Raw genomic sequence first — 26,191 nt, 5'->3', positions numbered from 1 at the left:
GGGAAGCCCTAAAAATGTTTTTTAAAGAGATTATACTATTAGCTTAATGAAAAGCTAGAATATATACTTGTCTCAGCTCTTTTGTCTTTTACATGTCCTACCTCCTTAATTACTGAAGAATTTATATATTTCTTATAATATCTGAACTTTGAGGCTTTTAGTCAGTTTTTCTCTTACTTGGTCTAATAACTATTACATCATTCCACAATCTGGCTTATATTTCAACAACTGAATGTCCTAAATATTATTTGGCATTTATAAAGGTACATGGTAATTTGGAAAAATGCCTTTATTACAATATAAATCTTCCAAGTAACTTTAAAAATGATGTTGTGGCCTTTATTTTGAAGACCAGAAAATGTGAACACTCTAACTTGTAGAAAGAGCCTCCAAATGCTATTTGTCTTATATATTGACTACTCTGTAATTTATGCGAATCACTGAAGTGTTTCAGGGAAATTAATTCCACAGGGTTTACTTAAGTGCCTAGGGCTTAATAAATTAGAATGGAGTTTTAGCAGGCAGAGAAATGTTGCGTCATGGGTCTGCATCTCTTCAGTCTGTATGAGTCGAGTATCAGCCTGTAAGCTCTGTGGGTTAGGAACCTGGCTATGGGTCTGATTTCTTTTGGACCCCCCTGGGCCTGGCAAAATTCATGGTACATGATACAGGTGGTCATGATAAGAGCAAACATTCACTCAGCTCTTGATGTGTACAAACCACACCACTGTGTGGTCTTCATGCATTATCCTGTTTAGCCCCCAAAACAACTCTGTGAAGAAGGTGATTTTTAATCTTTTCTGAAGGGGAGGGCAGGTGCAGAGCTCGAGTGTGTATAGAGTGATATATGAGAAAAATGCCAGTAGTTTGGATGCCAAGCTGGCCTCAAATTCCGTAGTTACAGACGCACCTTGGAAAGCCTTTTGATTAAGTTAAAATTCAGGTTAAATTAGACCGTTTTCATAAAAGTCTGTGTACAAAGTGTGTTTGCATAAATTGAGATAACAGAAGGCACAACAATTCTTTAGTGTTACGAGAAAATGTCATAAGCATGGTCTTTTTAACGGTTGCCACATTTTACTTTATTATCTAGAAATCTGTAGAATCCCCCTCTATGTTCTGAGTACTGTAATTGGTATAGTTAGGATACTAAACAGAGCAATTCAGAGGTAAGATAATGTAGTGCAGGATAGGTTGGGGGTAAAAGTGGTGGCATTTAAGCTGGTCTTGAAGGATTTTTGACAAGTTAAGAAAAGTAGTCCTACCAGCATAAAATTTTGGAGGCAGATCTTGAGAATGGTTTGGTTTTTAAAAAACAAGCTGGGGAATTGTGCAGTTATTTGAATGGATACCTGTCATCCATTCCAAGAAGATCACCATCTCCCAGCAGGATGCTCTTTAGGGAAGGACAGTGCATTGGAGGAAAATATGCTGTCTTGAACTTTGAAATGTCAAGTCTAAATGTTTAGTTTAGAGTGATGGCAATCAACATTGCATTCTCGTTCTCAGGTTCCAAGATTATCTACATCTTCATTGTTTTATAGCCATATTAACCATTTTCTTCTTTTTGCTACACAAGATTTATGTCAACCAAATTTCCTAGATTTGGGGGTTCTTTTTTTTAAAATTATTTATTTATTTTTGGCTGCGTTGGGTCTTCGTTGCTGCGCGCAGGCTTTCTCTAGTTGTGGCGAGTGGGGACTACTCTTCATCACGGTGCGTGGCTTCTCACTGCAGTGGCTTCTCTTGTTGCAGAGCATGGGCTCTAGGCACGTGGGCTTCAGTAGTTGTGGCTCGTGGGCTCTAGAGTGCAGGCTCGGTAGTTGTGGCACACGGGCTTAGTTGCTCCGCGGCATGTGGGATCTTCCCGGACCAGGGCTCGAACCCATGTCCTCTGCATTGGCAGGCGGATTCTTAACCACTGCGCCACCAGGGAAGCCCCGGGGTTCTTGTTTTGATTCATTCCTTGGTCAAGGGGACCATGGCTTTGAAAACTTTTAGCGAGCATTTAGGTAAGGGCATACTCGTGCTCTGGGTGTCTGAGAATGAGTTTCTGTTTTCCGCACGTCTGAAGGACAGTTTTGTCAGATAAAATTGCCACAGGATGCTCGGTTCCTCTCAGAACTCTGTTGGTGGTGGGCCACTGCCTCCTGGTGTTTAGTGTTTTGGAGAAATCTGAGCCAGCCTGATCTGGGGAGCCCTTGAAAACAACCTGTTTTCTACCTGGATACCAGTAGCATTTTTTTCTTTATCCTTCAAATTAAAAAAAAAAATGTCAACAGAATGTGTCTCAAATCACTGGTCTCTTTCCCCCTGCTCCCCTCTCACTAATCCTAGCCACCGCTTGGAGAGTCATTTCATTTTATAGGCAAGCTTTTCTTTGGCTCAGGGTAGTTTTCTTTTATTAATTCTTTTATTTCTTAACTTTGCTTAGATTTCTACATCATATATTGCCTGGATCCTTTTTTCCTTTCCTTTGTATTTTTTCTTTTCCTTTGAGTTAAACTTGTCTTACTTTAGCTCCAACTTTCCTAGATTCCTCAGTCTGCTGTTCACTGTTTCCAACACATTTTAAATATGGCATGTTCATGTAGTCGTCTTTGATTCCAGATTTTTCTATGGAGCAGTTTCTTAGACATATTTTTCTCCTGAATCTAGTTGGAAAAGCACATATTAGAAAACCTCTCTGGTTTCTTAAAGAGTAATTCTGTTTCACAGGAACAAATGTGCTCTGATTCCTCAAAGAAATTCGCCTCTTTTGGACTTGCTGGAGCTGTTCTTAGGACCCGTGCTGTGCTGGCAGCTAATATTTATAGAAGGACAGCTATGCTCATCCAGAATTGAGGGAAGAGATGGGTTTTATCAGATACGATAAGATTCCCACTCAAATATTTCAATCCAAAAAACAAGTAGAAGGAGGTCTATGGTTGTCATTCTGTTCTTGGCCATTTCAGAAGCCTAGCAGCCTGAGGAGTATGTGAATCTGAGGTGATTGTAGCAAGAAACTCTTGTCTGTGTTAGAGTTCAGTGTCAGGGGCAGCCTGGAATTTACTGGGGCAGGGCCCCTTTCTGGGCTAGCCACACATGCCTGCACTGTTGGCCTCCCATGTTTTTCAGCGTCCTGTTGTCATGTGGTGCACTTTGTGGTAATACGGAGGGGTCACCCTCACCATCTCCCTTTTTCCCTCTGAATTAGGCATCATGAATGGAGTTTGTTGGAGTCTCTTCCTGGCATCTTCCTGACAGGCAAGAGGGCAGCTGTCATCATTGGCCCAATTGGCCGTTCTTCAAACTTGTCCCATCTGACCCAAAACTATAAGAAGTTCCCTGAAGTTTCTGGCTGGTGGCTGTCATCTTTCCACGGTTTCCTGTGCAGATACAAGTTTTCTCTTAATTTTATATTCTGCAGCTCATTTTAATGGGACACTGATAAATTGGTCAAGATATTTAAGACATTGTTGAATTTTCCCGAGGTCCCAACCGCTTTAGTAGCTTAGCTGAGAGTTGGCAGCTGGAGCTTCGGGACTTGTAGACAGTCTCATATGAGCTGTAGCCATCAGTCAATCTGGGATTGGCCATGGGAGTGTATTGTGAATGTGGACATCAGCCAATAATCCTAGAGGATGAGAACCACTGTGCAAAATAACAAAGGGCATTCCCTGAGGAGTGTGAATAATAACCATATTAGCAAACTCATACTGAATGCTTACTGTATGCCAGACCATGTCCTAAATGTCTTGCAAATATTTGATTCATTTAATTCTCACAATTACTCTATGGTAGAAGCGACTCTTACTGTCTCTTATTTTACAGCTGAGGCACACAGGAGTTAAGGAACTTGCCCAGCGTCACGGGGCTGGAACTGGGCTGTGACCCCAGGCAGTCTGGCTTCCAGGTCCATGCTTTAAAGCACTATATTATACTGCGTTTCAGTAAGTGCCCATGAGATTGAGGATCTGATAGAGAGAAGAGTTTGGATTTGTTAGAATAGATAGAAGGGAGTCCGTTGATGGCCAGGAGTCTAGGGAGATGTCAAGATGAAAATGTCAAGATAATAACTTTTAAATAGTTGCAGTGAAGAAGAAAGACTATCTTAGGAGAATTCTGAGGGCTGGCTACTTCCTCAGTGATTTTAGTAGCAACACGATCTTTTAAAAAGCCCAGTGCTTTGCTGGGGTCTTTCACTCAGGCAAACATTCATTCACTTGATGAACATGTATTCATCACTGGCCATGTGTCAGCCCTGGTGCGAGGTGCGTGAGATACAGATGTAAAAGCCAGAGCCCCTGTCCTTGAACTTCACAGTCTGTGGGACACCACTCGATGTACACCCAGCAACTTTCAGTAGAAATGGACTGTGAGTGACAATAAGTGGTGTGTAACGTGCCCTGGAAAATGGAGTTTCAGAATTTCGAAAGCATCTGCGTTGTCTATTTTTATTTCATTGTTTTATCAACAGACTCATTCATTTCCAATGTGTATGTCCAAACTGCAGATTCCTGACATCTATATTAGATGAAGGTCAAAACCCATAGCCCAAGACCACACATCAGAGTTCCAACATTGCTTGACTAGAATTTTCCCTCTTTTGGTGCCTTTTGTCTGTGTTTTTTTGGCACTCGGCATCTAGCTGAATCATAAAACTCGAAGACAAGACATTTTTCTGGGAATCCCTTCTGGGCTCTAAAAGGATAATGAATGAGGCTTTACATATGGGAACTTTGATGAGTTTTCCAAAGTTCTTTGCATCTGTCAGTGTCCTTGGTTTTGGCTTGTCCGTTGCGCTTATTAGGAAATGTGCAGTTACGGGCTTCGGTCTTCTTGGGCTCTCCTCGGGGGCCCTTTGTCTTGGGGGACCGGGGAGACAGTGATGCAGGAGGGCCATCTGCACCCATGCTCATGGGAAGCCTCAGAAAGGTCAGACCGATGATAAACGTCATGGCCCCTCGTCTTGTGCTCTTAAGAACCACTGCCCTCTGCCTTCAGACGTCAGGCAGAAATAATTTCTTGGAACAAGATTTTTCCCCTGTGGGTGGATATTGGAGTTTATTTTGGGTTGGCTATTATCAGAGTGTAGAAAAGCTATAACATATATGCCCTTTCTTGAGAACTACAAGAATTTTGTTGTAAATAAATCAGTGGTATCTCTTGCCTAAAATACATTAAAATATCCAGACTATTTAAAATTAACCTCCGATAACATTAGACAGTGCGCTTATGTGTGTGTAGTGTTTTGATTATTTAAGTCACCTTCTGGTTCTTGAGGCTTCCAAAGCCAGTTGCAGCACAGATAGAAATTTGGAGTGGTAGGGATGAGGTGGAGCCCTGGAATGTTTCCTCCAAACTGGAGCAGGTTTATTTTAATGTATTGATTCATTAAAAAATATCCAGATAACTACAGGGGCAGGGGGACTGTGGAAGAATACGAAATTTTCTGCCATCAAGTACAATCTGTCTGGGGAGTCAAATATTTTTAAATGTGCTGTTATCTTCCATTTTACAAATAAGGAAACTGAGGCATAGGGAGTTTAAATAACTTCTCTAGGGTCCACAGCTAGTAAGTGATAGAGCCAGGGTTTGGATCCAGGAGCCCAAAATCCAAGCTCTTAGCCCTGCACTCTGTCTTCTCTCTGTGAGACATGAAATGGGAAAACCATATACTTCAAAGGCAAGTGTAAAACTTTGTTAAAATAGAGGGCAGGGAGCAGCTTTATGCCTCCTTGGCAGAAGAGAGATGGCAAGATAAAAATGAGAGAGGAAAAATTACTTGAGTAATTTTCACATAGAAGGGGAAAGACTAAGTTGGATTCTGGAGCCCAAGAGCTTGGCTCAAGTGGAGCGTTTGTGTAGGGCCATGGGGGGCGGCCCGAGGGAGAGGTGGGCAGAGTGGAACTGAAGGTTTGAAACTGGATTAAGAGAAGCCTTCCACTGTATGTGTGTGTAGAGGGGCGCTAAAGAGTATTGGGTCTCTTGTTGGCCATAGACAGCCATGGGTGATTTTGTATACGAAAGTGAGAGCCAGAGCAGGGGGCAAGAACATTCAACCCCCAGGGCAGTTAGCATGGGAAGCAGGAGGGCCGGGGTGGAGGTGGGTGGAGGGTGCGGGGCTGGAGGTAGAAAGGCCAGTTAAGAGGCTATTGAAACGTCCCAGGTAAACAGGGATCCGTGTCAGAACCTCTTCCCAGGTCCTCCAAGTATCTGTACCTGTCGGTGTGCCCAAAGAGGGGGGCCCCATCTGAAGTGTCTGGCATGATGCCTGACAAAAGCATGTGTTTGTGGAACTGAACTGGATTAGTTAAAGGCATTGGCTGTAGGATGGAAAACAAGTCAACGCAAGGGAAACCAAGAAGCAGTTGTCAACAGTTGTTGGTGAGGAATTGGCTGGGGAGGTGGAGGGAGAGAAGAGCCAGGGTCTTTGGCTTGACTGACAATATGACTCTAGTACCAATTACAGTAGGTGGGGTGTTCCACACACCTTCAAGCAATTCACTGACATCAGCTGGGTGTCGTACTCCTCAACCCAATTCTGACACTGTCTACCTGGAGACAACATCAGGTTCCACAGGTTAGGGCTCAGTCCCACAAGACTGACCCCACTTTAGACGCTAATCTCAAGTCCAGGTCTTCACCTGTACCTTTGACTGTCCGGCTATAAATCAGAGGTTCCCACAACCGCCTCTTTGGGTTTGATGAATTTACTAGAGCGGCTCATTGAACTCGAAGAAACATTCCATTTACTAGATCTCTGGTTTATTTATAGAAGGAGATGACTCAGAATCAGCCAGATGGAAGAGATGCACAGGGAGAGGTATGGGGAACAGGCACGGAGCTCCCATGCGCTCTCTGCACCTCCAGGTATTCACTAACACGGAAGCTCTCTAAACCCTGTCCTTTGGGTTTTTATGGAGGCTTCCTTACCTAGGCATGACTGATGAATTCATTTGCCATTGGCAGCTGATTAAACTTCAGCCCCTCTCCGCTTCCCTGAGGCTAGGGGCGCAGAACTGAAAGTTCCAACCCTCTAATCACATGATTGTTTCTCCTGGCGACCAGCCCCCATCCTTAGTTGTGGTCCAAAAGTCACCTCATTAATATAACAAAAGACACTTTTTTTTTTTTTTTTTTTTTTTGCTTTCACCACTTAGAAAATTCTAAGGGTTTTAGGAGCTCTGTGCTGGAAATGGGGACGGAAATCAGATATATGTATATATATATATATATATTTAATAAATCACAATATCTCAGATGAACTTACCAATAACCAAGGCACGGGCATCAGGACAAGGGACCCATCAGAAGGAGGGTGCAGTGAGTGTGGTTAAGGTCCTTTTCTCTCTGTGGGGCATCTCGATTGCCTGTTGGGACTTATTCCATCTTCATGTGCAGAAAGGTAGGGAATGTTGAGATTCACCCTCTTGTCTAGTTCAGCATTTTAACAGAGACAAATGTGGTTAATATCAGGCTAACATGTCATCTTCATCGTTGCCCAGGGAAGAATAGTTCTGGCTCACAAGAGAATCACGTAGAGAATTTTTAAAAGTTAACACTCATATTTTTTCCAAGAGACTTAGGTGATTCTATTATGTAGCCACTTAACCATTCTCTTTGAAAGACATTGGGTAGAAACAGGTATATTATTATTTTTTTAATCATAAAAAGTTTTTCCCTCTAAAAATTTTGAAAAACTTAGAGAAGTCGATTTTTTAAAATTTGGCTGTTCCACCAGCCTTGAGATAGACATTAGGTACAGCCACCTTACTGCAGGTTCCCCATTTCTGTGTCTGTACCCTGCTGGCTGTGAACAAACAGGAACTGAATCAGTGTCATCTGTGGGTCCCCCAGAAGGTTTCTGTTGACCCGCAGTCAGCGGGGATGGAGTCCTGTGTGGGCAATTTTGTGCTGGTTAAGCAACCCTCTTTCCATGGGTCACTGTCTTAGATTCTTAGGGCTACCACAAACTGGATGGCTTAAAACAACAGAAATGTATTCTCTTACAGTCCAGGAGGCCAGAAGTCCACAATCAAGGCCCAGGCAGGATTGGTTCCTTCTGGGGGTCCTGATGGAGAAAATGCCCGATGCCTCTCTCCTACCTTCTTCTGACTGCTGGTATTCCTTGGCTTGTAGACACATCACTTTAATCTCTGCCACCATCTTCACATGGCCTTCTTCCCCGTGTCTCTGTCCTCACTTCTTCTTCTTTTTTTTTTTTTTTTTTTTTTGCGGTACACGGGCCTCTCACCGCTGTGGCCTCTGCTGTTGCGGAGCACAGGCTCAGGACGTGCAGGCCCAGCAGCCATGGCTCACGGGCCCAGCCACTCCGCGGCACATGGGATCCTCCCGGGCCGGGGCACGAACCCTTGCCCCCTGCATCGGCAGGCGGACTCTCAACCACTGCGCCACCAGGGAAGCCCCTGTCCTCACTTCTTATAAGGATACTAATCATTGGATTTGGGGCCCATTTTTATCTCAAAATCCTATTTTCAATTAAGGTCATATTCTGAGGTTCTAGGTGGATATGAATGGGGGGCATTATTCGACTCACTGTAGTCACTTGTGACTTGCACATGGTTAGGGGACACTAAGTAGGGGGAGCTGCCTTGGTCTCCTACCCTCAACTTGGGGTTCTCAAATGTTCTTAGTCCCAAAACAAGAAAACGAGTCATTGGCAATGGAGATATCCTGGTCCTGGGTCGACACCTACCCCGTTGAAGATCCCAGCTTTCACCTGCTGAACTGACTGGTTCCAGAAGGAAGAGTATGGGGTGGGGTACCAGTGCAGGGAGTGGGCAAGGGGAGCAGGAAATACAGAGCAGAGAATGCTCATAGAATTTGTAACTTCAAGGACTGTTTCCACTGCTCGTAGATTTCTTTAGCTGTCATTTTGTCCCGCGGTCATCATTTAACATCTATAAAGAGCATGATGCCTGGGCATGATCAGGGCAAGGGACCCCCCGATCCTCTTCTCTGACCATTTAGGCACTTAAAGTGCACTCAAGCATTTGGCTTAAGACCTTATGGATGAAATCATTTCGTCTGGATACTTCATGTGAAATCTATATTGTGACCCTTGGGTAAAGAGCAAAGCTCAGGGGTTGTGGCTGCCTATTATGCTCAAATGCATGCCAGAAATACTTGGCATGTGGTGTGTGCTTGGATTATAGCCAGACATGTCCACAGGTGTCCTGTCTGTGTGCAAGGAAAGCCTTGCTCAGGCCTTAAGATATTCATTGTTACACATGTATCTCCCTTTAAGTAATGAAGATTCTTTGAGTAAATCAAGTCTCATTTACATATGATTCATAAATAAATATATATATATATGAGCTTACTATTCAAAGAGACCTTACTGTGAATATGCTTATAAATAACCATACTTTAAATGCTTTTGTATAACCATAAAGTTCATGTATCATACTGAGTTTGCTTTAGTGGGGTTCCTGCTTTTAAAAAGGATTTAGAGCTTAGAGTTTCCAGTCTTAGTACCACCAGACTGAGGTCTGTCCCTCTGCTTCACATGGCCCACCATGCCATCATCTGTGTTCTACCTGGTCTTCCCCAGTGCAATGAACATATGTGAGGGGCAGGACTGTGCAGTGGAAAAGGTACAAAGGTCTGGGGTTTGAATCCTGATCCTCCTACTTTCTGACCTTGTAACTTTGGCCAAGATTCTTATATTTTCTGATCTTCAGTTTCCTCATCAGTAAAATGAGGATAATAATAGGTATCTCACTGGATGGTGTATTAATTTCCTAGAGCTGCCATAATAAATACCATAAACCAATTGGCTTAAAGCAACAGAAATGTAGGGCTTCCCTGGTGGCGCAGTGGTTGAGAGTCTGCCTGCCGATTCAGGGGACACGGGTTCGTGCCCTGGTCCAGGAAGATCCCACATGCCGCGGAGCGGCTGGGCCCGTGAGCCACAGCCGCTGAGCCTGAGCGTCCGGAGCCTGTGCTCCGCAAAGGGAGAGGCCATGACAGTGAGAGGCCCGCGTACCGCAAAACAACAACAACAACAGAAATCTGTTCTCTCACAGATCTGGAGGCTAGAAGCCCCACATCAAGGCGTTGACAGGGCCACATTCCCTCCGAAGGCTCTAAGGAAGAATCCTTCCTTACCTCTTCTAGCTTCTGGTGGTTGCCAGCATTCCTTGGTTAATGGCAGCGTAACTCCAATCTCTGCCTCTGTCATCACGTGGCCTTCTTTCTGTTTCCTCTATGTCTTCATCTCTCTCTCCTTGCAGGGACACCAGTCATTGGGCTTGGAGCCTACCCTAATCCAGAATGACCTGCTCTTAACTTGATTACATGTGCAAAAACCCTCTTTCAAAATAAGGTCACATTCTAGGGTTTGTGGGCGAGGGGGCATGAATTTTGTAGTGATACCGTTCAAGCCAGTATAGGTGCTTAGACTGAAATGAAGTCAATTCTTGAGGGCACCCGGAAGGGACTGGTACATAGTAGAAACTCAAGTAAGTCACAGGAAGCCATTTCTGTATTAAGGCTTGTGCCATTCGCTCTGCAACCTCGTCACTCCTTTCTCTGTTGACAATCACTCTTTTTGTTTATGCTGGGCCACCCTCATCTCACTTTCTTCATCATCTCTTGGGGGCTCTTTTTCTAGGAATTTAGCTGCCAGCTCCTGCTTTTCCTTCCTGCTATCATCACGGGAATTCTAACATTCGTCTAAATGACCCATCTGACAACCTGCCTCTGGCCTATAGGACTATGTCCGGACCTTACCCTTCTCTGCCCTGATCCCATAGTCGTTTCAAATACCTGTTTCCTGGTACCTCCTGTCCTCTTGACCCTGGAATCTCTGCTTTATCTGTCTTCCCAGTCTCCAGGCATGGATCAAGCTACCCACCCCTTGCTCTAGTGAAAAATCACACACCACCACTAAGTGGTTTCTGTATGGAGTTATAATTCCTGCTCTCAGCTGGACCTTCAGGGCTGCTTGAAAACCCCTTTGCTCATTCCAAGTGGGTTTCCCTTCTCATTTCCCCCAGGAGCCACTGGGAGCATTAGCTACTGGGAACATTTCTTGAGCTCCTCAGCCACCCCTGACCCTGCCTGCTTCACCTCCTGTCTCCCCGAGAAAACAGAAGCTATAAAACACGAACTGACGTCCTCTCTACCACAGAGCCTCTGCTCGCCCTCCTCTTCCTCCTTTCTGTCTCTGAGCCATAACATGAGTTACTTAGTCTCTCACTCACAGAGATCCGCCTCCTGCCTGGGCTGAATCCTCACTTCCGTCCCCCCACTCCTTATAGTTTGCACTCCTTTCTCTACTGACCCCATTGCTCGCCTCAGTCTAGAAATACGCTTAAATCTTGCTCATCCTAAAAAGTGTCTTCGTTTTCTTTAAAGTGAACGGCTTTACCTTTCTTCTCGAGAGAACCAAGAGTAGCTTTTCATGCTTCTTAACCTCTCATTGCCTGTTTTCTCATCTGTCACATGAACTCAGGATGGTACTTGCTTCATAGGGTTATTGCTAATATTAAATTGTATTTATATTGTTATGTTGTTACCTTTTGGTAATATTAATGTAATTACAATTATGTAATATTTAGTAGGAACTGTAGTACAGTTTCTAGAACTATGCGATTTTGGCTGTTTTGGGTTGTAATAGCATCCTCTCTGGGCTTCAGTAGCACTCAGTTCTCAACACTGGCTGAGCACGGACAGATGATGATGTAAGTAGTTACTGGGTGTGTTCCTGTCCTCAGAAGTACATGAACTTCTTCAGTGTCCACATTACTTCATATCCATCTTTTTATCCCTAGGACTTTCCATGGTACTGTGTGTGTGTGTGTGTGTATGTATGTGTGTACGTATATGTATATACACACATACTCCCCTGTTTGATGTATGTAGATAAAATAAACAAGTACTTGAGCCCAACTGAATTGGATGGAACCATTTTTCTCCCTGAAGGGTAAAGTTGGTTTGATCTATTCCCAGATTTATCTCTGTTCCCTTGAGACTGTTTTTACCTGATGTGACATGGTTTTAAGGATAGAATAATGTTTTAAACTGGTTAGCATAGTCAAGGGAAGGAATTTGATAGGATTATGGAGCCTTTACATGCATTTGTGAACTGAGACAAAGGCATCAATGGAGAAGATTAATCAGTACTGGCTCGCAAGGTAGAAGGAAGGAGAACAAAGCTGTTGAAGGAACAGCTCTGAATTGAGCCCCTACCATCTGGCAGGCAGTGGGCCAGGGGCCAAGGCTTTATGATGAACAAGATAGATGCTGGCCATTGGCCGTGCCCTGGAAATCCCAGTCCAGTGAGAGGTTGACAGGCTGGTACTTTAGGAGTACTGTGTAATTACAGCTGTGCCAAACGCCGTGGAAGAGAAGCATGGGAAAGCCTAGCCGGGGAAGTGACCGGTCCAGGTGACTAGCAGTGAGTGGGGGTCAGGCATCAGCGAGCAGGGCGGTGTGTGAAGTGGGTCTGGCAGAGGGACTAGCCTGTTTCTGGATGGAGGTGTTGATAATTATGTGTTAGGTCCATGACGCAGCATTCAGCATTTATGTGGAATCACATAACATAGTCTGTTGAAGAGACGCGGACAGATTTCAGGGTGATTCACAGAGACACTGGAACCTGCACGTGTGAATAATCTGACATAAAAATGGGGGGAGAGGGAAACTCATTTTAGATGAACTTATGTTTTGGTCTGAAGTAACATTATATGGAAAGTAACTGACATTATATGAAGCTGCTGGGTTTGTTAAAGACAGCAGAATGGTCAGATTTTTACGTCCTGGTCTATTGGTAATTTCCTCGGTGTTCCATGGATGCTAAAGAGGAAAGTCTTGGAAGGCCTCACGTGGATCAGCTCACTATTTACGCTCTTTTCTAAATACATCTTGCATTTTTCAATTGTTGTGTCTTCTTTCCATTAACCTAAATATTACTCATTGCAAGATCTAGTTCATCATCCAGTCAAAAAGCCTTCCCTCCCTGCCCAGCTGAAAGTCGTCCCTCCCTTAAATTGGACTGATTCCCCGTTTCACTCCTTTTACCACTCTGAGTCTTGTTTTGTATTGTTGGCATATTTCTCATATTGCTGTGTTTTGTCTCAACTGTATAGAAAATTCAGTAAAGACTATGCCAATCATGTAAAAGGCACTGAGTTTGAATGAATGAAAGAACAAATACATGAATGTTAACATCTATAGAATTTCAAATGTTACTTTGTACCTAATAGGTAGATATCTACTAAGCACTGGTTGGTACAGTCAACAGGGGAAAGTATCATCTGGCCCGAAGCTTGCCAGTTTCTTGTCCTCTGTCTTAAAATAGGAGGTGTGTGCTCTTTTTTTTTTTTTTTTCCTGGATGGTGTGAATCTGAAACCTTCCCAGTGGTGAAAACACTGTCTACTTTGTCTAATGTTCATTTTAGCCGAACTGATTATTTTGGCGAAACAGTCTACTCTCCGTAAACTAGAGAGAGAAAGGCAGTCTTGCCAAAGATAATCTCTCAAATAGACTCCTCCGGATGGCTGCTGAACCTCCATCCAGCAGGAGCTACATGAATTTCTGATCCTTAGGGTTTTTAGCATTTTTCCTAAAGGAAGTCAAAGAAACTTTCTCTTCCTGGATCGCTCTGTGCCTCTGGATTATTTTGGTTGGGTTGGTGTATTCCAAAACTCAAACCTGCCCACTAGCCAGATGTCTGCGACCGCTGAGTTTCCACTGGTTTTTCAGTTCCCAGATTAAAGCAAGAGAAAGGAAGGTGATGCCACGTCTGGCCAAGGGCAGACGTTGCCAAAGCCCCAGCGTTCATCACGTGGTTGACAGGGTCTCTGCAACCCTTGCAGGAGGCAGGCATGTCTTTCAAAAGGGCCAAACTTCAAGAAAAAGCTCTTAAGTAAGAGTGTCATTTGGAAATGATTTGACGAATAGGACACTTACCGACCAGCCATTGAAAATCCCATTTGTGATATATTAGCAGGAATGTTTGGAGCCCACATGGAAGGTAAGGTCTGCCTTTCCCACACACTGCCCTTTACAGCTGACACATTACACATGTCTCCAGAGCGTAACATATGGCTTCCTGAACTCGCAAGTGGGGCCCAATGTGCTCTGTTGAAACAGTGTCTGTTTAAACAGTCTCCTGGAGAAGTGAGCCATAGTCACTAAAATAGTTAATTTCATGTCTGTGAGTGTTGTCTCTAGAGCCCTTTAAAATGTGATTCTTAAGAAGCATAGTAGAAAATTTGCAAATTTAAGGCGTTATCTGCCTCTGAAAGGGGTAGTGGACCATCCGTCCTAACTTGTACATTTTGGAAGACTCAGAGCATAAGCCAAAAAGGGAACCGTGCAGATCATCTAATTCAAGCCTAATCATAATCACCATTTTTTGGTGCCTAATATGTGGCAGGCCCTTTATGTACATTGCATTTAATTCCCAGGCTAATGTGCAAGTAGGTAGGATTTCTCCCATTTTACAGATAAGGAAATAGAGACTTAAATGTGGATGACCTACTCTAGACCACCTAAATGCGAGGTGGTGGTGCTGGAATTTCAACTCAGAAGCACTTAAAATCTGAAGCCTCTTTCTTTCTCTACGCCAGGAATTCTTTTTTTTTTTGCGGTACGCGGGCCTCTCCCTGTTGTGGCCTCTCCCACTGCGGAGCACAGGCTCCGGACGCGCAGGCTCAGAGGCAATGGCTCACGGACCCAGCCACTCCGTGGCATGTGGGATCTTCCTGGACTGGGGCACGAACCCGTGTCCCCTGCATCGGCAGGCGGACTCTCAACCACTGCGCTACCAGGGAAGCCCCAGGAATTCTTAATTTAGGCTTACAGATGGGCCTAGGGGTAGGGGTTTACGCTGGAGAACCCTCTTTGAATAATCTTTTTTTTTAATCTTTTTTTTTGGCCGAGGTGCGAGGCTTGCGGGATCGTGGTTACCCGACCAGGGATCGAGCCCGGGCCCCCTACAGTAGAAACACCCAGTGCTGACCACGGGACCACCAGGGAATTCCCCGGAGAACCCTCTTTTGTATGCAAACGTTTGTGTGTTTGCATTATTCTGAGCAAAGTCCATACGTTAATCAGATTCTCCAGGGGATTTGTGAGGCCTCCTAAGAGCCACATTCTGGTAGCAGGCGGCCTTTATTTTAGAGACGAGGAGACAGCAAGTGAGAATGCAGACTGTCCAAAGGCACTTCGTCTGGTGATGATTTGACCAGAAAATGAACCACAAGACTTCTTTCTAAATTCTGGGCGTGCGTGTGAGAGAGAGAGAGAGTGTGTGTGTGTGTGTGTGAAATATAATCACGTATAGAGAAGAGTGCACAAAACAGGAACGTAGACTTTAACAAGTGAACATCTGTAGAGGCACCAACCAGGCCAGGAAATTGAGCTGGACTCTAGAATGCGCCCAGGTGTCCCTTCCTGATCAGATGCCACACACACCCACCCCAGCCAATATCCTGACTTTTATGGTAACCTTGTTCTTTTCTTTATGGTTTTATCATCTGTATATGCATCCCTAAACAATATGGATCCATTTTCTCCGTTTTCATCTTTATATATGTGCAGTCGTACTGTTGTGTTCTTTTGTGTCTTGCTACTTTCACCAATATTGTTTTAAATATTCATCCGTGTTCTTGCAGGCAGTTGTGGTGTGTTCATTTTCACTGCTGTGTGATATTCCATTGTTTGAGTATACTGTAATTTATTTATCCATGTTCTGTTATTGGATGTGTGATTATTTGTCATTTTTGCCTATTATGAACAATGCTTTCATTGACATTTCATACATGTCTTATACATAGGTTGCACATGCAACTCCTAGAGAAAGCCTAATATTTATTAAGCTTTTATAGGAAACAAAATACCTAGTTCCATAAGGAAAAAGTGAAGAAGAATTCTCTTCTCCCAGCCCTGTCCTTAATAACGCCTTGTGGAGGAAGAAAATTCTTTCAAGTAAATTCTCTGCTTAGCCTTAGCATGGGTTCCCATTGTCCCCAAACCTGCAATCCAAAGCAGAGCAGTCGTTGAACCTGGGTCAGTCCAGGATCCTCTGCCTACCCTACATCCCAGATCGCTGGGACCAGAATCTCTCCAGGATGGGACCTGGGAGTCTGTGTATTTAACCAGTTCACATGCAGTTCCCCTGACTGGGGGACACTGGGTTCACCCTGATGGATTGATGAGGCATGGATCCATGGTTGGGAAGAGATTTGGAGAAAGTGTACCTGTGGTTAAAATCTCGGAAAAGTGGCCTTCGAACAGTTAATGGAGTAGAAAAGTTGAGGGAGCTGGATTTGTTTAGCTTGTTTAAAAATAAAATCTGAAACGATTAAATAGTTGTTTGCAAAAGGATGAAAGAGTTTCAGAAATGAAGAAAGAAATATTTGCCAAGTCAGAGGTTGAAGCTGATCAAGAGGAGGAAACTCCTACTAAAATCAGACACAGGGCATTTAGTAGTCACCATGGGGCTAAGAAATAAAGGCTGTTGTCAGTGCCTTGAGGGAGCTGGAGACCAGGAGACAAAACTAGCACCCGCTGAGCTGGCGCACAAAAGCCGGGATGCGATATTTCATCAAGTCTAGACTGTGGGCTTCAGTGGAGGTGAGTGGGCGGGCCCTCGGGGACTGACAGCGGCGAGAAGCCCAGAGAGGTCCCCTGGAAAGGCTTAAAGAGCCTGCAGGGTCCACTGGGCTTTAGAAGGCAGCCTTTCCAGAGGCGGATGGGATGACTGCATTCTGAAGCAGTGGCATCCATCGTTTTTTATTGTGATTCCCCAGTAAGAAATATATTTTATATCACCACCCGCTACACACTTAGAAGTTTCATAGAATGTTTATGCATCTGATGTTTAAAATTTTTTTTCTACTTTATTATTTTTTTTAATGTTGGTTTAATCCACTAAGAGGTTAAAAACACTGCTCTAAGGGGACCAGGAGCCCAGTGTGGAGGCAGAGGTGAGCCTGCCTGTGGAGGGAGCGCCAGGAGGGGGAGGGGGTTTGTTGATGTGATGGTGGTCTCCGGAAGCCTTCCTTGATTCCGGAGTATGAGTGAATTACTTTGGAATGTTATGGCAAAATTTCACACTTCATCTATCCTGTGATCTATTTCTGACACTGTTACCCGAAAACCGGATCCACCTCTTGGTGGATGTCGAGCCAATAGACACAGCCAAGCTGAAGATCAGGAAAAGCAAGGATTCATTACTTGCAGCCAGTAAGGAGAACCCCGGGGATCTCTCGCAAAGCAGCATCTCCCCCGAACAGCAAAGTGGGGGAAGTTTCATGCTAAGGACACATGCATATTCATGAGGGGGCTTGAGCAGAGGAGAATTCAGCATAGAACTGGGGCACAGGTCAACTAGTCCAAGCTTTAGTTGATTGAAGTCCGGAGGGTCAACATCATCATTCCATCCTCCTCCTGGGTAGGGGCCTTAGTTCCTGCAGAACTCAAAGATATGTTATTATGTCTATCCCTTGAGGAGGAGCTAGGACTCTGCTTTATCACTGCACTGTTGTTTGACTGCCTTTTCTCTGTTTCCGAATTCCTTTGTTCCCTTGGGATCATTGATTACTGAGACCTGTTCAAGGGCAAGCATTATGGCCAGGCTTAGATCACAAAATGGCTTAGGCCAGAATGGCTTCTCTTATGTCAGGAAAGCCATTCCTGGTTCTCTGTCTCCGGGGACCCCCTAACCTGTCTGCTTACAGCCCCGGATGCAGGTGGGGGTGGAGGGTTCCATCATACCAACACCCAGCTCTTCAACTTCCCTGACAAAGTGGGGGTCCAGCGATGCAGTTCAGTTCTGACCCTAACGCCCTGGTGTCCCCACAGGTTAAGGTCTCAGTCCCACAAGAGTGCTCCCACTTCAGATGCCAGTTTCAGGTCCTGGGCCAACCATGCTTCTCACTGGCCAGCTATAAAGTCCAAGGGTCCCACAACCCCCCTCCTCAGGTTTTTGTTTGTTTGTTTAAAATATTTATTTAATTAATTCATTTCGTTGCACCTGGTCTTAGTTGTGGCAGGCAGGCAGGCTCGCTGGCTCCTTAGTTGAGGCATGCAGACTCTTCGTTGTGGCATGTGGGATCTAGTTCCCGGACCAGGGATTGAACCTGGGGCCCCTGCATTGGGAGCGCGGAGTCTTAGCCGTTGCACCACCGGGGAAGTCCCGCCCTCCTCAGGTTTGATGATTTGCTTGAACGGCTCACAGAACTCAGGAGGGCACTTCCCTTACTATTATCAGTTTATAAAGGATACCATTCAGGAGCAGCCAAATGGAAGAAACGCATAGGGCAAGGTATGGGGTGTGTGTGCGCATGCGTGTGGGAGCCCAAGGCTTCCGTGCCCTGTCCTGCAAAACCACCCTCCCGGCACTGGCACCTTTGTAACTGAGCGGGACCCTGCGCCCTTCCCGCAACAGACCCCTCTCCCGTATCCTCTGCTGTAGCTCCTCTCTGAAGTACTCAGATAATGGTATCTCCTACACATTGCCTGGGCTTTTCAGGTGCTAAGAAACCACCACCCAATGGAAGATCTACTGGATGATCTTGAGCACATAGCCCCCAGACCTTCTGATGCCTAAGCCGCCCATCATCCAATCAGAGAATTGTGCCCGAGCTGATCACATACCCTGGGACGTCCCTGGAGTTTAAAAATGCTTTGCTGAAACCCTTCAGGGCGTCCAGGGTTTTGGGGGGCACGAGCTACCCTTTCTCCTTGCATGGCCCTGCAATAAACCTTTCTCTGCTCCAAACTCCCGACATTTTGGTTTGTTTGGCCTCAGTGTGCGTTGGGCACACGAACTTGTGTCCGGTACAGATCCACGTGTAACTAATTTTAGGGAGCCCCTGCAATCAGATGTTTCTCTGCCCAGGAGTTGAGTGCCTTAGCGGCACTGAGTAGGAAAATCCTTTCATGTGGCCTTTCTTGGCTTAGGTTCTTTCAATCACGTCCTCTGAGATTGAATATCCTTTTGATCTGCCCAATCCAGTTTTAATTTGGTCAGTTTAAATTAGGGAAGGATTTTAAAAGACAACACTAATAATAACGCAGCGTTTGAGATAATGTAGGTAGGGATAACTGGTCCGAAATGTGCTTCAGTAAACTTCTTTTGTTTTGTTTGTGGCTAGTAAAATGCAGTGGGGGGAAATAAGCTGATCTGTTTCTTGGTGTTTGCTACATTTCATTGTTAAGTAAAGCTTGCTGTTCCACAAACAAATGCTTGTGCCTTGGGCGGTATGTTTGTTCCCTTCCTTCTCCTTCAATAGGAAGCCTGATTTGTAATGGAAGAGAAAACCTAATGTCTTCTTTGTGAGTAAATTGATGGTTGTAGGAGAATTGGGGATGATTTGGCCCAGACACATTCTTTCTTTGTTAAACAATATTTAGAGAGCCTTCATGTGAAGCTGTGCTGTTCTATATGATAGCCCCTAGCTACTGGCACTTGAAGTTTAAAATTAAAATTAAAAATTCAGTTCCTCAGTCGCACTGGCCGCATTTCCAGTGCTCAATAGCCACATGTGGCTAATTCGAGACTGGCGTTTGGGGCCAGATAATTCTTGGTTGTGGGGGAGGGAGCCATCCCATGCATTGTAGGGTGTTTAGCAGCACCTCAGGCTCTACCTACTGGATGCCAGGAGCATTCTCTAGTCATGACAGTCAAAACTGTCTGTTGAGATTGCTAAATGTCCCTTGAGGGGCAGAGTCACCCCCTGTTGAGAATCACTGGCCGAGTGGCTACAGTTTTGGACAGTGCAGATATAGAACATTTCCATTATCACAGACAGTACTGTTTTAGAATAATTCCTAGCACTGTTTAGTGTGGGGCATTTTATAGATTAAACTTTTTTTTTTTTTTTTTTTTGTGGTACACAGGCCTCTCACTGCTGTGGCCTCTCCCGTTGCAGAGCACAGGCTCTGGATGCGCAGGCTCAGCGGCCATGGCTCACGGGCCCAGTCGCTCCGCGGCATGTGGGATCATCCCGGACCGGGGCACGAACCCGTGTCCCCTGCATCGGCAGGCGGACTCTCAACCACTGCGTCATCAGGGGAGTCCCAGATGAAACCTTTTAACATTTAGAGGAATCACAGTGGTCATCCAGTTCAAAGCTTTGGGAAACTGAGGCAGAGAGGTTTTTTTCCAGGTGACTTAAGATCGATAGCATGTAAGTGTCCATCTAGAGTTCTGGACTTCACGTAGCCTAGAGGACAGACTTGTGATTTTCATTCAAACCTACCTCATGCTTGCTGTGTGCTTGCACTCAGTGATGGCAAGTAGAAGGAGGACTTCCTCCTTCATGCGGGAAGGAGGGAGTCCTGAGAAATGGAAGACACCCCGCCCTGAGGCTCTCAGAGAAGCAAATTCTTGACTTGAACCCTGGGTTATACCTGTTGTACACCTCCACAGCCTGTGGCTTTCTCTAAAGCCCTGCCTCTAGGCTAGGGTTGGAGGGGTGCTGGGGACATCTGGTGGCCTCACCCTTGCTCTATGAGAGGGCACAGTCCTGTTGGGTTTCCCAGTTCCATGCGTACAGAGAGATGTGAACACACTTCTGGCCCATGGAAGACTGTGGTCCTTTAAAAGAGTCCCTCTTGTTAGCTTTTAAATCTCCAGAGTCTCCTTGTGTCTTCCTGGAAGTGGTCCGTGGCAAAGGCTTTAATATGAATTACTTGGAGATTCTTATTTTTCGGGGTCACAGGGAAGCAGCCAGCCCTAGAGACCTGTCTACAGAAAGCGTTGGGGAGGGAAGAAGATTCTCTTTCAGGGTGGTGGTGTCCACAGCTGGAGAGGCCAGAAAGTAAGGCTTAGCAAGGGCTGGGGTGGGGATGTGTCTGGAGGGCAGGCTGGGCCTGCAAAGTTTCCCAGGGGATTTGATGTGTCCCAGGATCTCCTCCCCGTCGATGAACCCCGCCATGCTTCACATACCTCCCATTGACTGTTCTTCCATCACCGAATTTATTCTCTCCTCTGCTCTGAAATCTTCAGTGGCTCACTGCTGCCTTTTCACGTTGGACAATTCTTAGTACTCAAGGCTCTTTTTGCTCTTATATTATCTTCTTTCCCTTCCAAGAGTAGAAACTAGTTTTTGTGCAGCTGAAAGCTTTACTGTTACTGTGGTTTGCAGAATTATTCTCTTGGGGCTGAGGGTCCATGGTGGCGGACACTTTGCTCAGAGCTTTTTGATGTGTAATAGCTTGCTCAGGAAGAAGTTTTGTTTCTGGTGATACTCTGTTGAGTTAGAGGCCTAGACAACTACTTAAAATCAGCCAACAACTCAAAAAATCCAAGTCCAGTAAACAGACCAGAAGGAGCAACAACAAAGGCAGGGGGAGGATCGCATGTGTAAATCCTCAGGTAACCTTGGGCTGGTGGCCGGTTGGTCCTGTAACATCAGGAGCCCAGTGAGCTGCTGACCAGGTCCAAGGTCAGTGTTCTGCGGCGCGCGCTGTCAAGTTTAGCTGGAAATAAGCTAATGTGTAAACTGGCCTCTTGGTCTTTTTAAGTTGCTTCATCTTCCCCATTTCAGTTGAAAGAAGTGGCTTTTCTTTCAGAGTTTGGTGACTGGCCGCTCTTTCATCGAATTGTGGATGTTTTCTTTTGGGAAACCGGTCTTTTTGGGTGTCTCCATGGTGAAGGGAAAGGTATTTTTAAAGTCGTGCATTTGGGGGCAGGTTCTGATTTGAGTGATGGGAGGCTTGGGGCGTGGGGAGGACCAAGGTCCCGCCGGCTGCATGGCTGTGGCCGCTATTGCTCACTGGGTCTGCGTCTCTCTTTTGCTCCACAGACCAACGAGTGGAACAAGAATGATGACCGGCTGCTGCAGGCCGTGGAGAATGGAGACGCAGAGAAGGTGGCCTCGCTGCTGGGCAAGAAAGGGGCCAGCGCCACCAAACATGACAGCGAGGGCAAGACCGCGTAAGCTAAAGAGATTGGCTTCTGACGGCCGCCTCTGGGTTCTCAACCTGCTCCCTGCAATTCCCGGGCTCCCTGCGGGAACTTTGCCGGTTCATCTATGGGGACTTCGTGAAATTACTGCCCCTAGCGCACCCCGCATGTTAAAATGTATAAGAGGCTATTTTAATCCAGTTCCTTTCTCTTCAAGCTCCAAATTACATATTTGGGCTTTACCTTGAATGGCTACATTTGCTCCCAGGTATGATCGGAGATTTTGCCAGAGAAGACATAGCACCAGGCTTGCAGCCAGTTAACTGATAGGTGGGAAAAGAGTTCTGCCCCAGATTAGAAACAGCGTAAAAGAGAAAGCAATTTATTCACAACCCTTAAATCTTATTATTTATAGTATTATTTCTTATAAAACCCCTTCCTTCACATAGATCTGTAATTTTGTATGAATTTTGCTTTATGATTTGCCATATGTGGTACTTTTGTCCACCAAATTAAAACTATATATTTAAGTATTTGTGTGTGTGTGTGTGTGTGTGTGTATGTGTGTTTGCTTGTTTGTTTGTTTGTATCCATCCTTACTCTGGTCGTACTGTAGAGAGATCTTTAGACTTCTAATCTGGACTCTTATCACTCAGGAGTTGTGTAGTCCTTGAGTTTCAATTTCTTCATTGTACAGTGGAGATGACAGTATTCAACCGCTAGGGCAGTTATAAGAATAAAACAAGATACTGACTTTGGTTGGGTGCCCCCAGAAGCAGGCTGTGAGGTGAGGATTTGATTGTAAGTAGTTTTTATAGCCCGTGATCCCAGGAAGTGCACGGTAAGGGAATGAAGCCTCTATAGCATGTTATTGACACGATACTGCTCTGGGCAGCTGAGAGTCATTCCCACTAAGGACCTCTGGGAATCTGTTTAGATTTAGAGCAGGGTGTGGCCCACTGTCTTTGTAAATCAAGTTTTATTAGAATGCAGCCACACCCATTCATTCAGCATTGTCTGGGGCTGCTTCTGTACCACAAAGGCAGATTTGAGTGGTAAGACAAGGACTGTATGGCCCACAAAGCCTGACATAATAACTAGTTTGCTTACCCCAGGCTTAAAGCGTGCCTCAGAGTTATCCCACCCGAGGGGTAAGGAAACTGGGGTGTCTATTCCTGATCTCCTGTCCCTCCCAAGGTTGAGTGCCTCTCCTAGGGGCCATAATGCTCGTGCCCAGAACACTTCCAAGACGTTGAGGAAGGGGCACCTACAGCCATGGACACCATATGTAAAGAGCTGCACAGTACCCAGCCCACAGTAGACACTTGATAAAGCCAGCTCCCTTCCTTTCTTGGCCTAGATGAGTGAGTGGTTCTCAATCCTGGCAGCTCCTGCATTAGACTCTCCTGGGGTGCTTTTAAAACATGTTGATGCCATGCCCACCCCAGATGTTCTGAGTCATTTGGTCTAGGGAGAGGCCCAGGAATCAATATTTTCTAATGTATCCCATGTAGGTTCAACCAGAGAGAACCATTGTCTGGAAACTAAACTAGATTGACTCTAGATGGAAGGATAAGTATCAGGCATGACTGGCAAATTGTCAGGAGAAAATTGTCACATTTTAGCATACTTCGCCAGTTAATCCTCTTCCCAGCACCCAGTGGATCCCATAGTGTAGACACCAACCCTGTTGTTTTGGGAGCCTCAAGAGAGCTTAAGGGGCTGAGCTTTGTGTAGAGAGCAGGCTAGCTGGTACACAAAGAGAAGAGGGATGCGTTCTCACGCAGGTCGGAGTCTGGTCCTCTAGGAGCTGGGCTTGTCCTCCATGCCCGTCACCCCAGGTTGAGCTCCACCTCACAGCCTCAGTTTGACTTCCTCCTTGGCCTGTCTCAGGTGTGGGGACAGGGCCATATCCCCGTGAGCTCTGACTCGTTAGGATGCCCAGTAGTAGGTGGGCTTTGGGTGTTGGCTAATATTTTGTTGCATCAGTTGCCTCCTCGGCCTTATGTAACTTTTAGTTCTTATCTCTCTTGCACTCTAGGTTGTAATTTCCTTGCTAGAAGGGACTGTGACCTTGTAGTTCACTGCTATAATTATATCATCTAGCCAGCGGCTCGGTTTGTAGTAGATAGTCAATAAATATTTGTTGGATGAGTCAGTTAACCTTTTCCTGTGATGCTACATTTGGAGTCCGTGCTCTCTGAGCTACAGTGGCAGAGGCCACACTCCTAAGCCTGTCCTGAGGCTTTTGGCTGTAGGCATAGTGCTTTCCCATCACCCTTTGTACCTCTCTACAGCTTCCCTGGCTCCTGTCCTCCTCCCAGTCTGGCTCTGCCGGTGTCTGCATAAGATGAACTTTGTAGCCATCTGAGAGAAAGGGGAGGGAACTGTTCATGGTAGTTTTGTCCAAGACAGTACTCACTAAAAGAAGATAAAAAATTTAGATTAGTAGTTTCGCCACAATTGTGATCACCTTGATCCATTTGTGTCTTTTGTTAATAAGACATTTATTATGTATAGGATAGATGGCCAGACAGTTATTTTCTATTCTCTCTCTTTTTTAATTGTAAAATATACACATCATAAAATTTACCATTTTAACCATTTTAAAGTATACAGTTCAGGGACATTAAGTACCTTCATAATGTTGTACAACCATCATCATCTAGTTCCAGAAATTTTTCATCACCCCAGAAGGAAACCCATACCCATTAAACAGTGACAGTCCTCAACTTCCCCTCCCGCTCTCCCTGGCAACCACTAATCCGCTTTCTGTCTTTATGAACTTGCCTATTCTGGATATTTCACATAAACGGAATCATACTATACATATGGGGCCCTTTGTCTCTGGCTTCTTTCACTTAGCGTAATGTTTTCAAGTTTCATCCTTATTGTAGTGTGAATCAGTAGTTTATTCTATTTTTTTCAACTGTAGAAATGCACACAGCAGTTATAAAAAAATCACCACCTCCATCTGGAAGATGATAAAGCTAAGGCCCACATGATACATCTCTCCCTGAATTAACCCTAGAACCAGTTCTAAGATCTCTACCTTTGCACTTACAAGCCACCATCTTTCCCTTCAGTGACACTTAGGTAGAAAACTAGAGGAACTCTATGGAAAAGGAAGAGAGGAGGTAATTAATTTTTTTTGTAAGATTTTCCATAAGTCATCATCTGCTAACATTTAACTTTTCTACTTGGGCTATTCCTTTTGACGATTAAAGTTATTAACTGATAACTATGAGAATTTAATTTTCAAAGGCACCATGGAATTAAATCTATCTGGCTTCATATTTTCATTCACATCTAATGGCCCTAGTATTGAGAAGGAGGGGTGTGCTGTGGTGTTGGAAACCATCTCTCCTGTCCCTTTTGTACCTCGTCATCATGCACAGCCAAGCGTTCTGTTGTGAGCCCCAAGCAGTGTTGTTCCCTTGGCTTCAGCCTTCTCACCTTGGAAGTCTGCACTTCTGGATTTGGGTTAGTCCAATCTGTGCATTCCTGCCCGAGTGTACGTGTGTCTCCCTCAAGCTGTGGAGACTTTGCAGTTCTTGCTCCTGTTCTTTCCCACGGGCATTTGGTTTGGTAGCAGGTGAACTGGGAACCTCCTAGGAGCAGTTCTAAATTCACGGCGGGCTGATGCAGTGTGTCCCTCCTGCCAGAGGTCTTGGCTTCACCAGCCCTGCGGAGCTCGCAGGGCCAGCATTCGTCGGTGGACGTGTATGGAAGGTATTGCATTTGTCTCCGAAGGGTAAGACTAAATCACACACCTAAAGTTAGGTCCTTGGCAGGACTTGGCCTCATTCTCTGCCTGCTCATTAGGGTTTACCCTTTGATTTATATACACCTCCATATCAGAATTAATTTGGAGGCCTATTTTCTAGCTAGCTTTTGTGATAACCCGTTTTGTCATCTTGCTCAGTGATGCACCATGTTTTCCTATTGCCTAACAGCCTAGAGTCCTGATTTTGGCTTTCAAGGGCCTCCCAGTGGCCCTGCCCTTACTTAGCTAACTGTTTTCTCACACATTTCTTCTGCTGGAGGTGACGCTGTCTGCTCCCTGCCCTCCCCTCCTATAAGACCATCCAGGTGTTTGTCCCAGGTTCTCTGGTCCAGAATGCCTTCCTCCCTGATATTCTCAGTCCTTTTTTTTTTTTTTTTTTTTTTTTGGATTCTTCTTCTCTTTGAAATACTAGAATCTTGCTTTAGAACTTGATGTTGTTACAACAATAGAAAAGTCTCTACAGCTTAAATAAGATCTGTGTTTTCTGAACGACTTGAATCCCTTACAACAGGGGTCCCCAACCGAGGAC

General features: G+C 45.1%; 1 protein-coding gene across 9 annotated transcripts in view; it reads left to right on the top strand.

Moving 5' to 3' along the window:
• Positions 1-26,191, top strand: part of RAI14 (retinoic acid induced 14) — a 149,646-nt gene that overhangs the window by 75,293 nt on the left and 48,162 nt on the right. For 8 of the 9 annotated variants that reach the window (XM_082622386.1, XM_082622388.1, XM_082622387.1 and 5 more), the window contains exon 3: positions 21,775-21,905. In XM_082622386.1, the coding sequence (XP_082478512.1) occupies positions 21,775-21,905 (131 nt within the window). Of the gene's footprint in view, positions 1-21,774; positions 21,906-26,191 lie in introns of those variants that run through there. The other variant, XM_082622391.1, reaches the window with a different exon arrangement.

Source organism: Mesoplodon mirus (assembly GCF_964341445.2).
Source record: "Mesoplodon mirus genome assembly, chromosome: 5".
In the NCBI taxonomy this organism is placed as follows: domain Eukaryota; kingdom Metazoa; phylum Chordata; class Mammalia; order Artiodactyla; family Ziphiidae; genus Mesoplodon; species Mesoplodon mirus.
The sequence above is the reverse complement of the archived record's forward strand: the minus strand, read 5'-3'. Positions and strand labels throughout refer to the sequence as shown.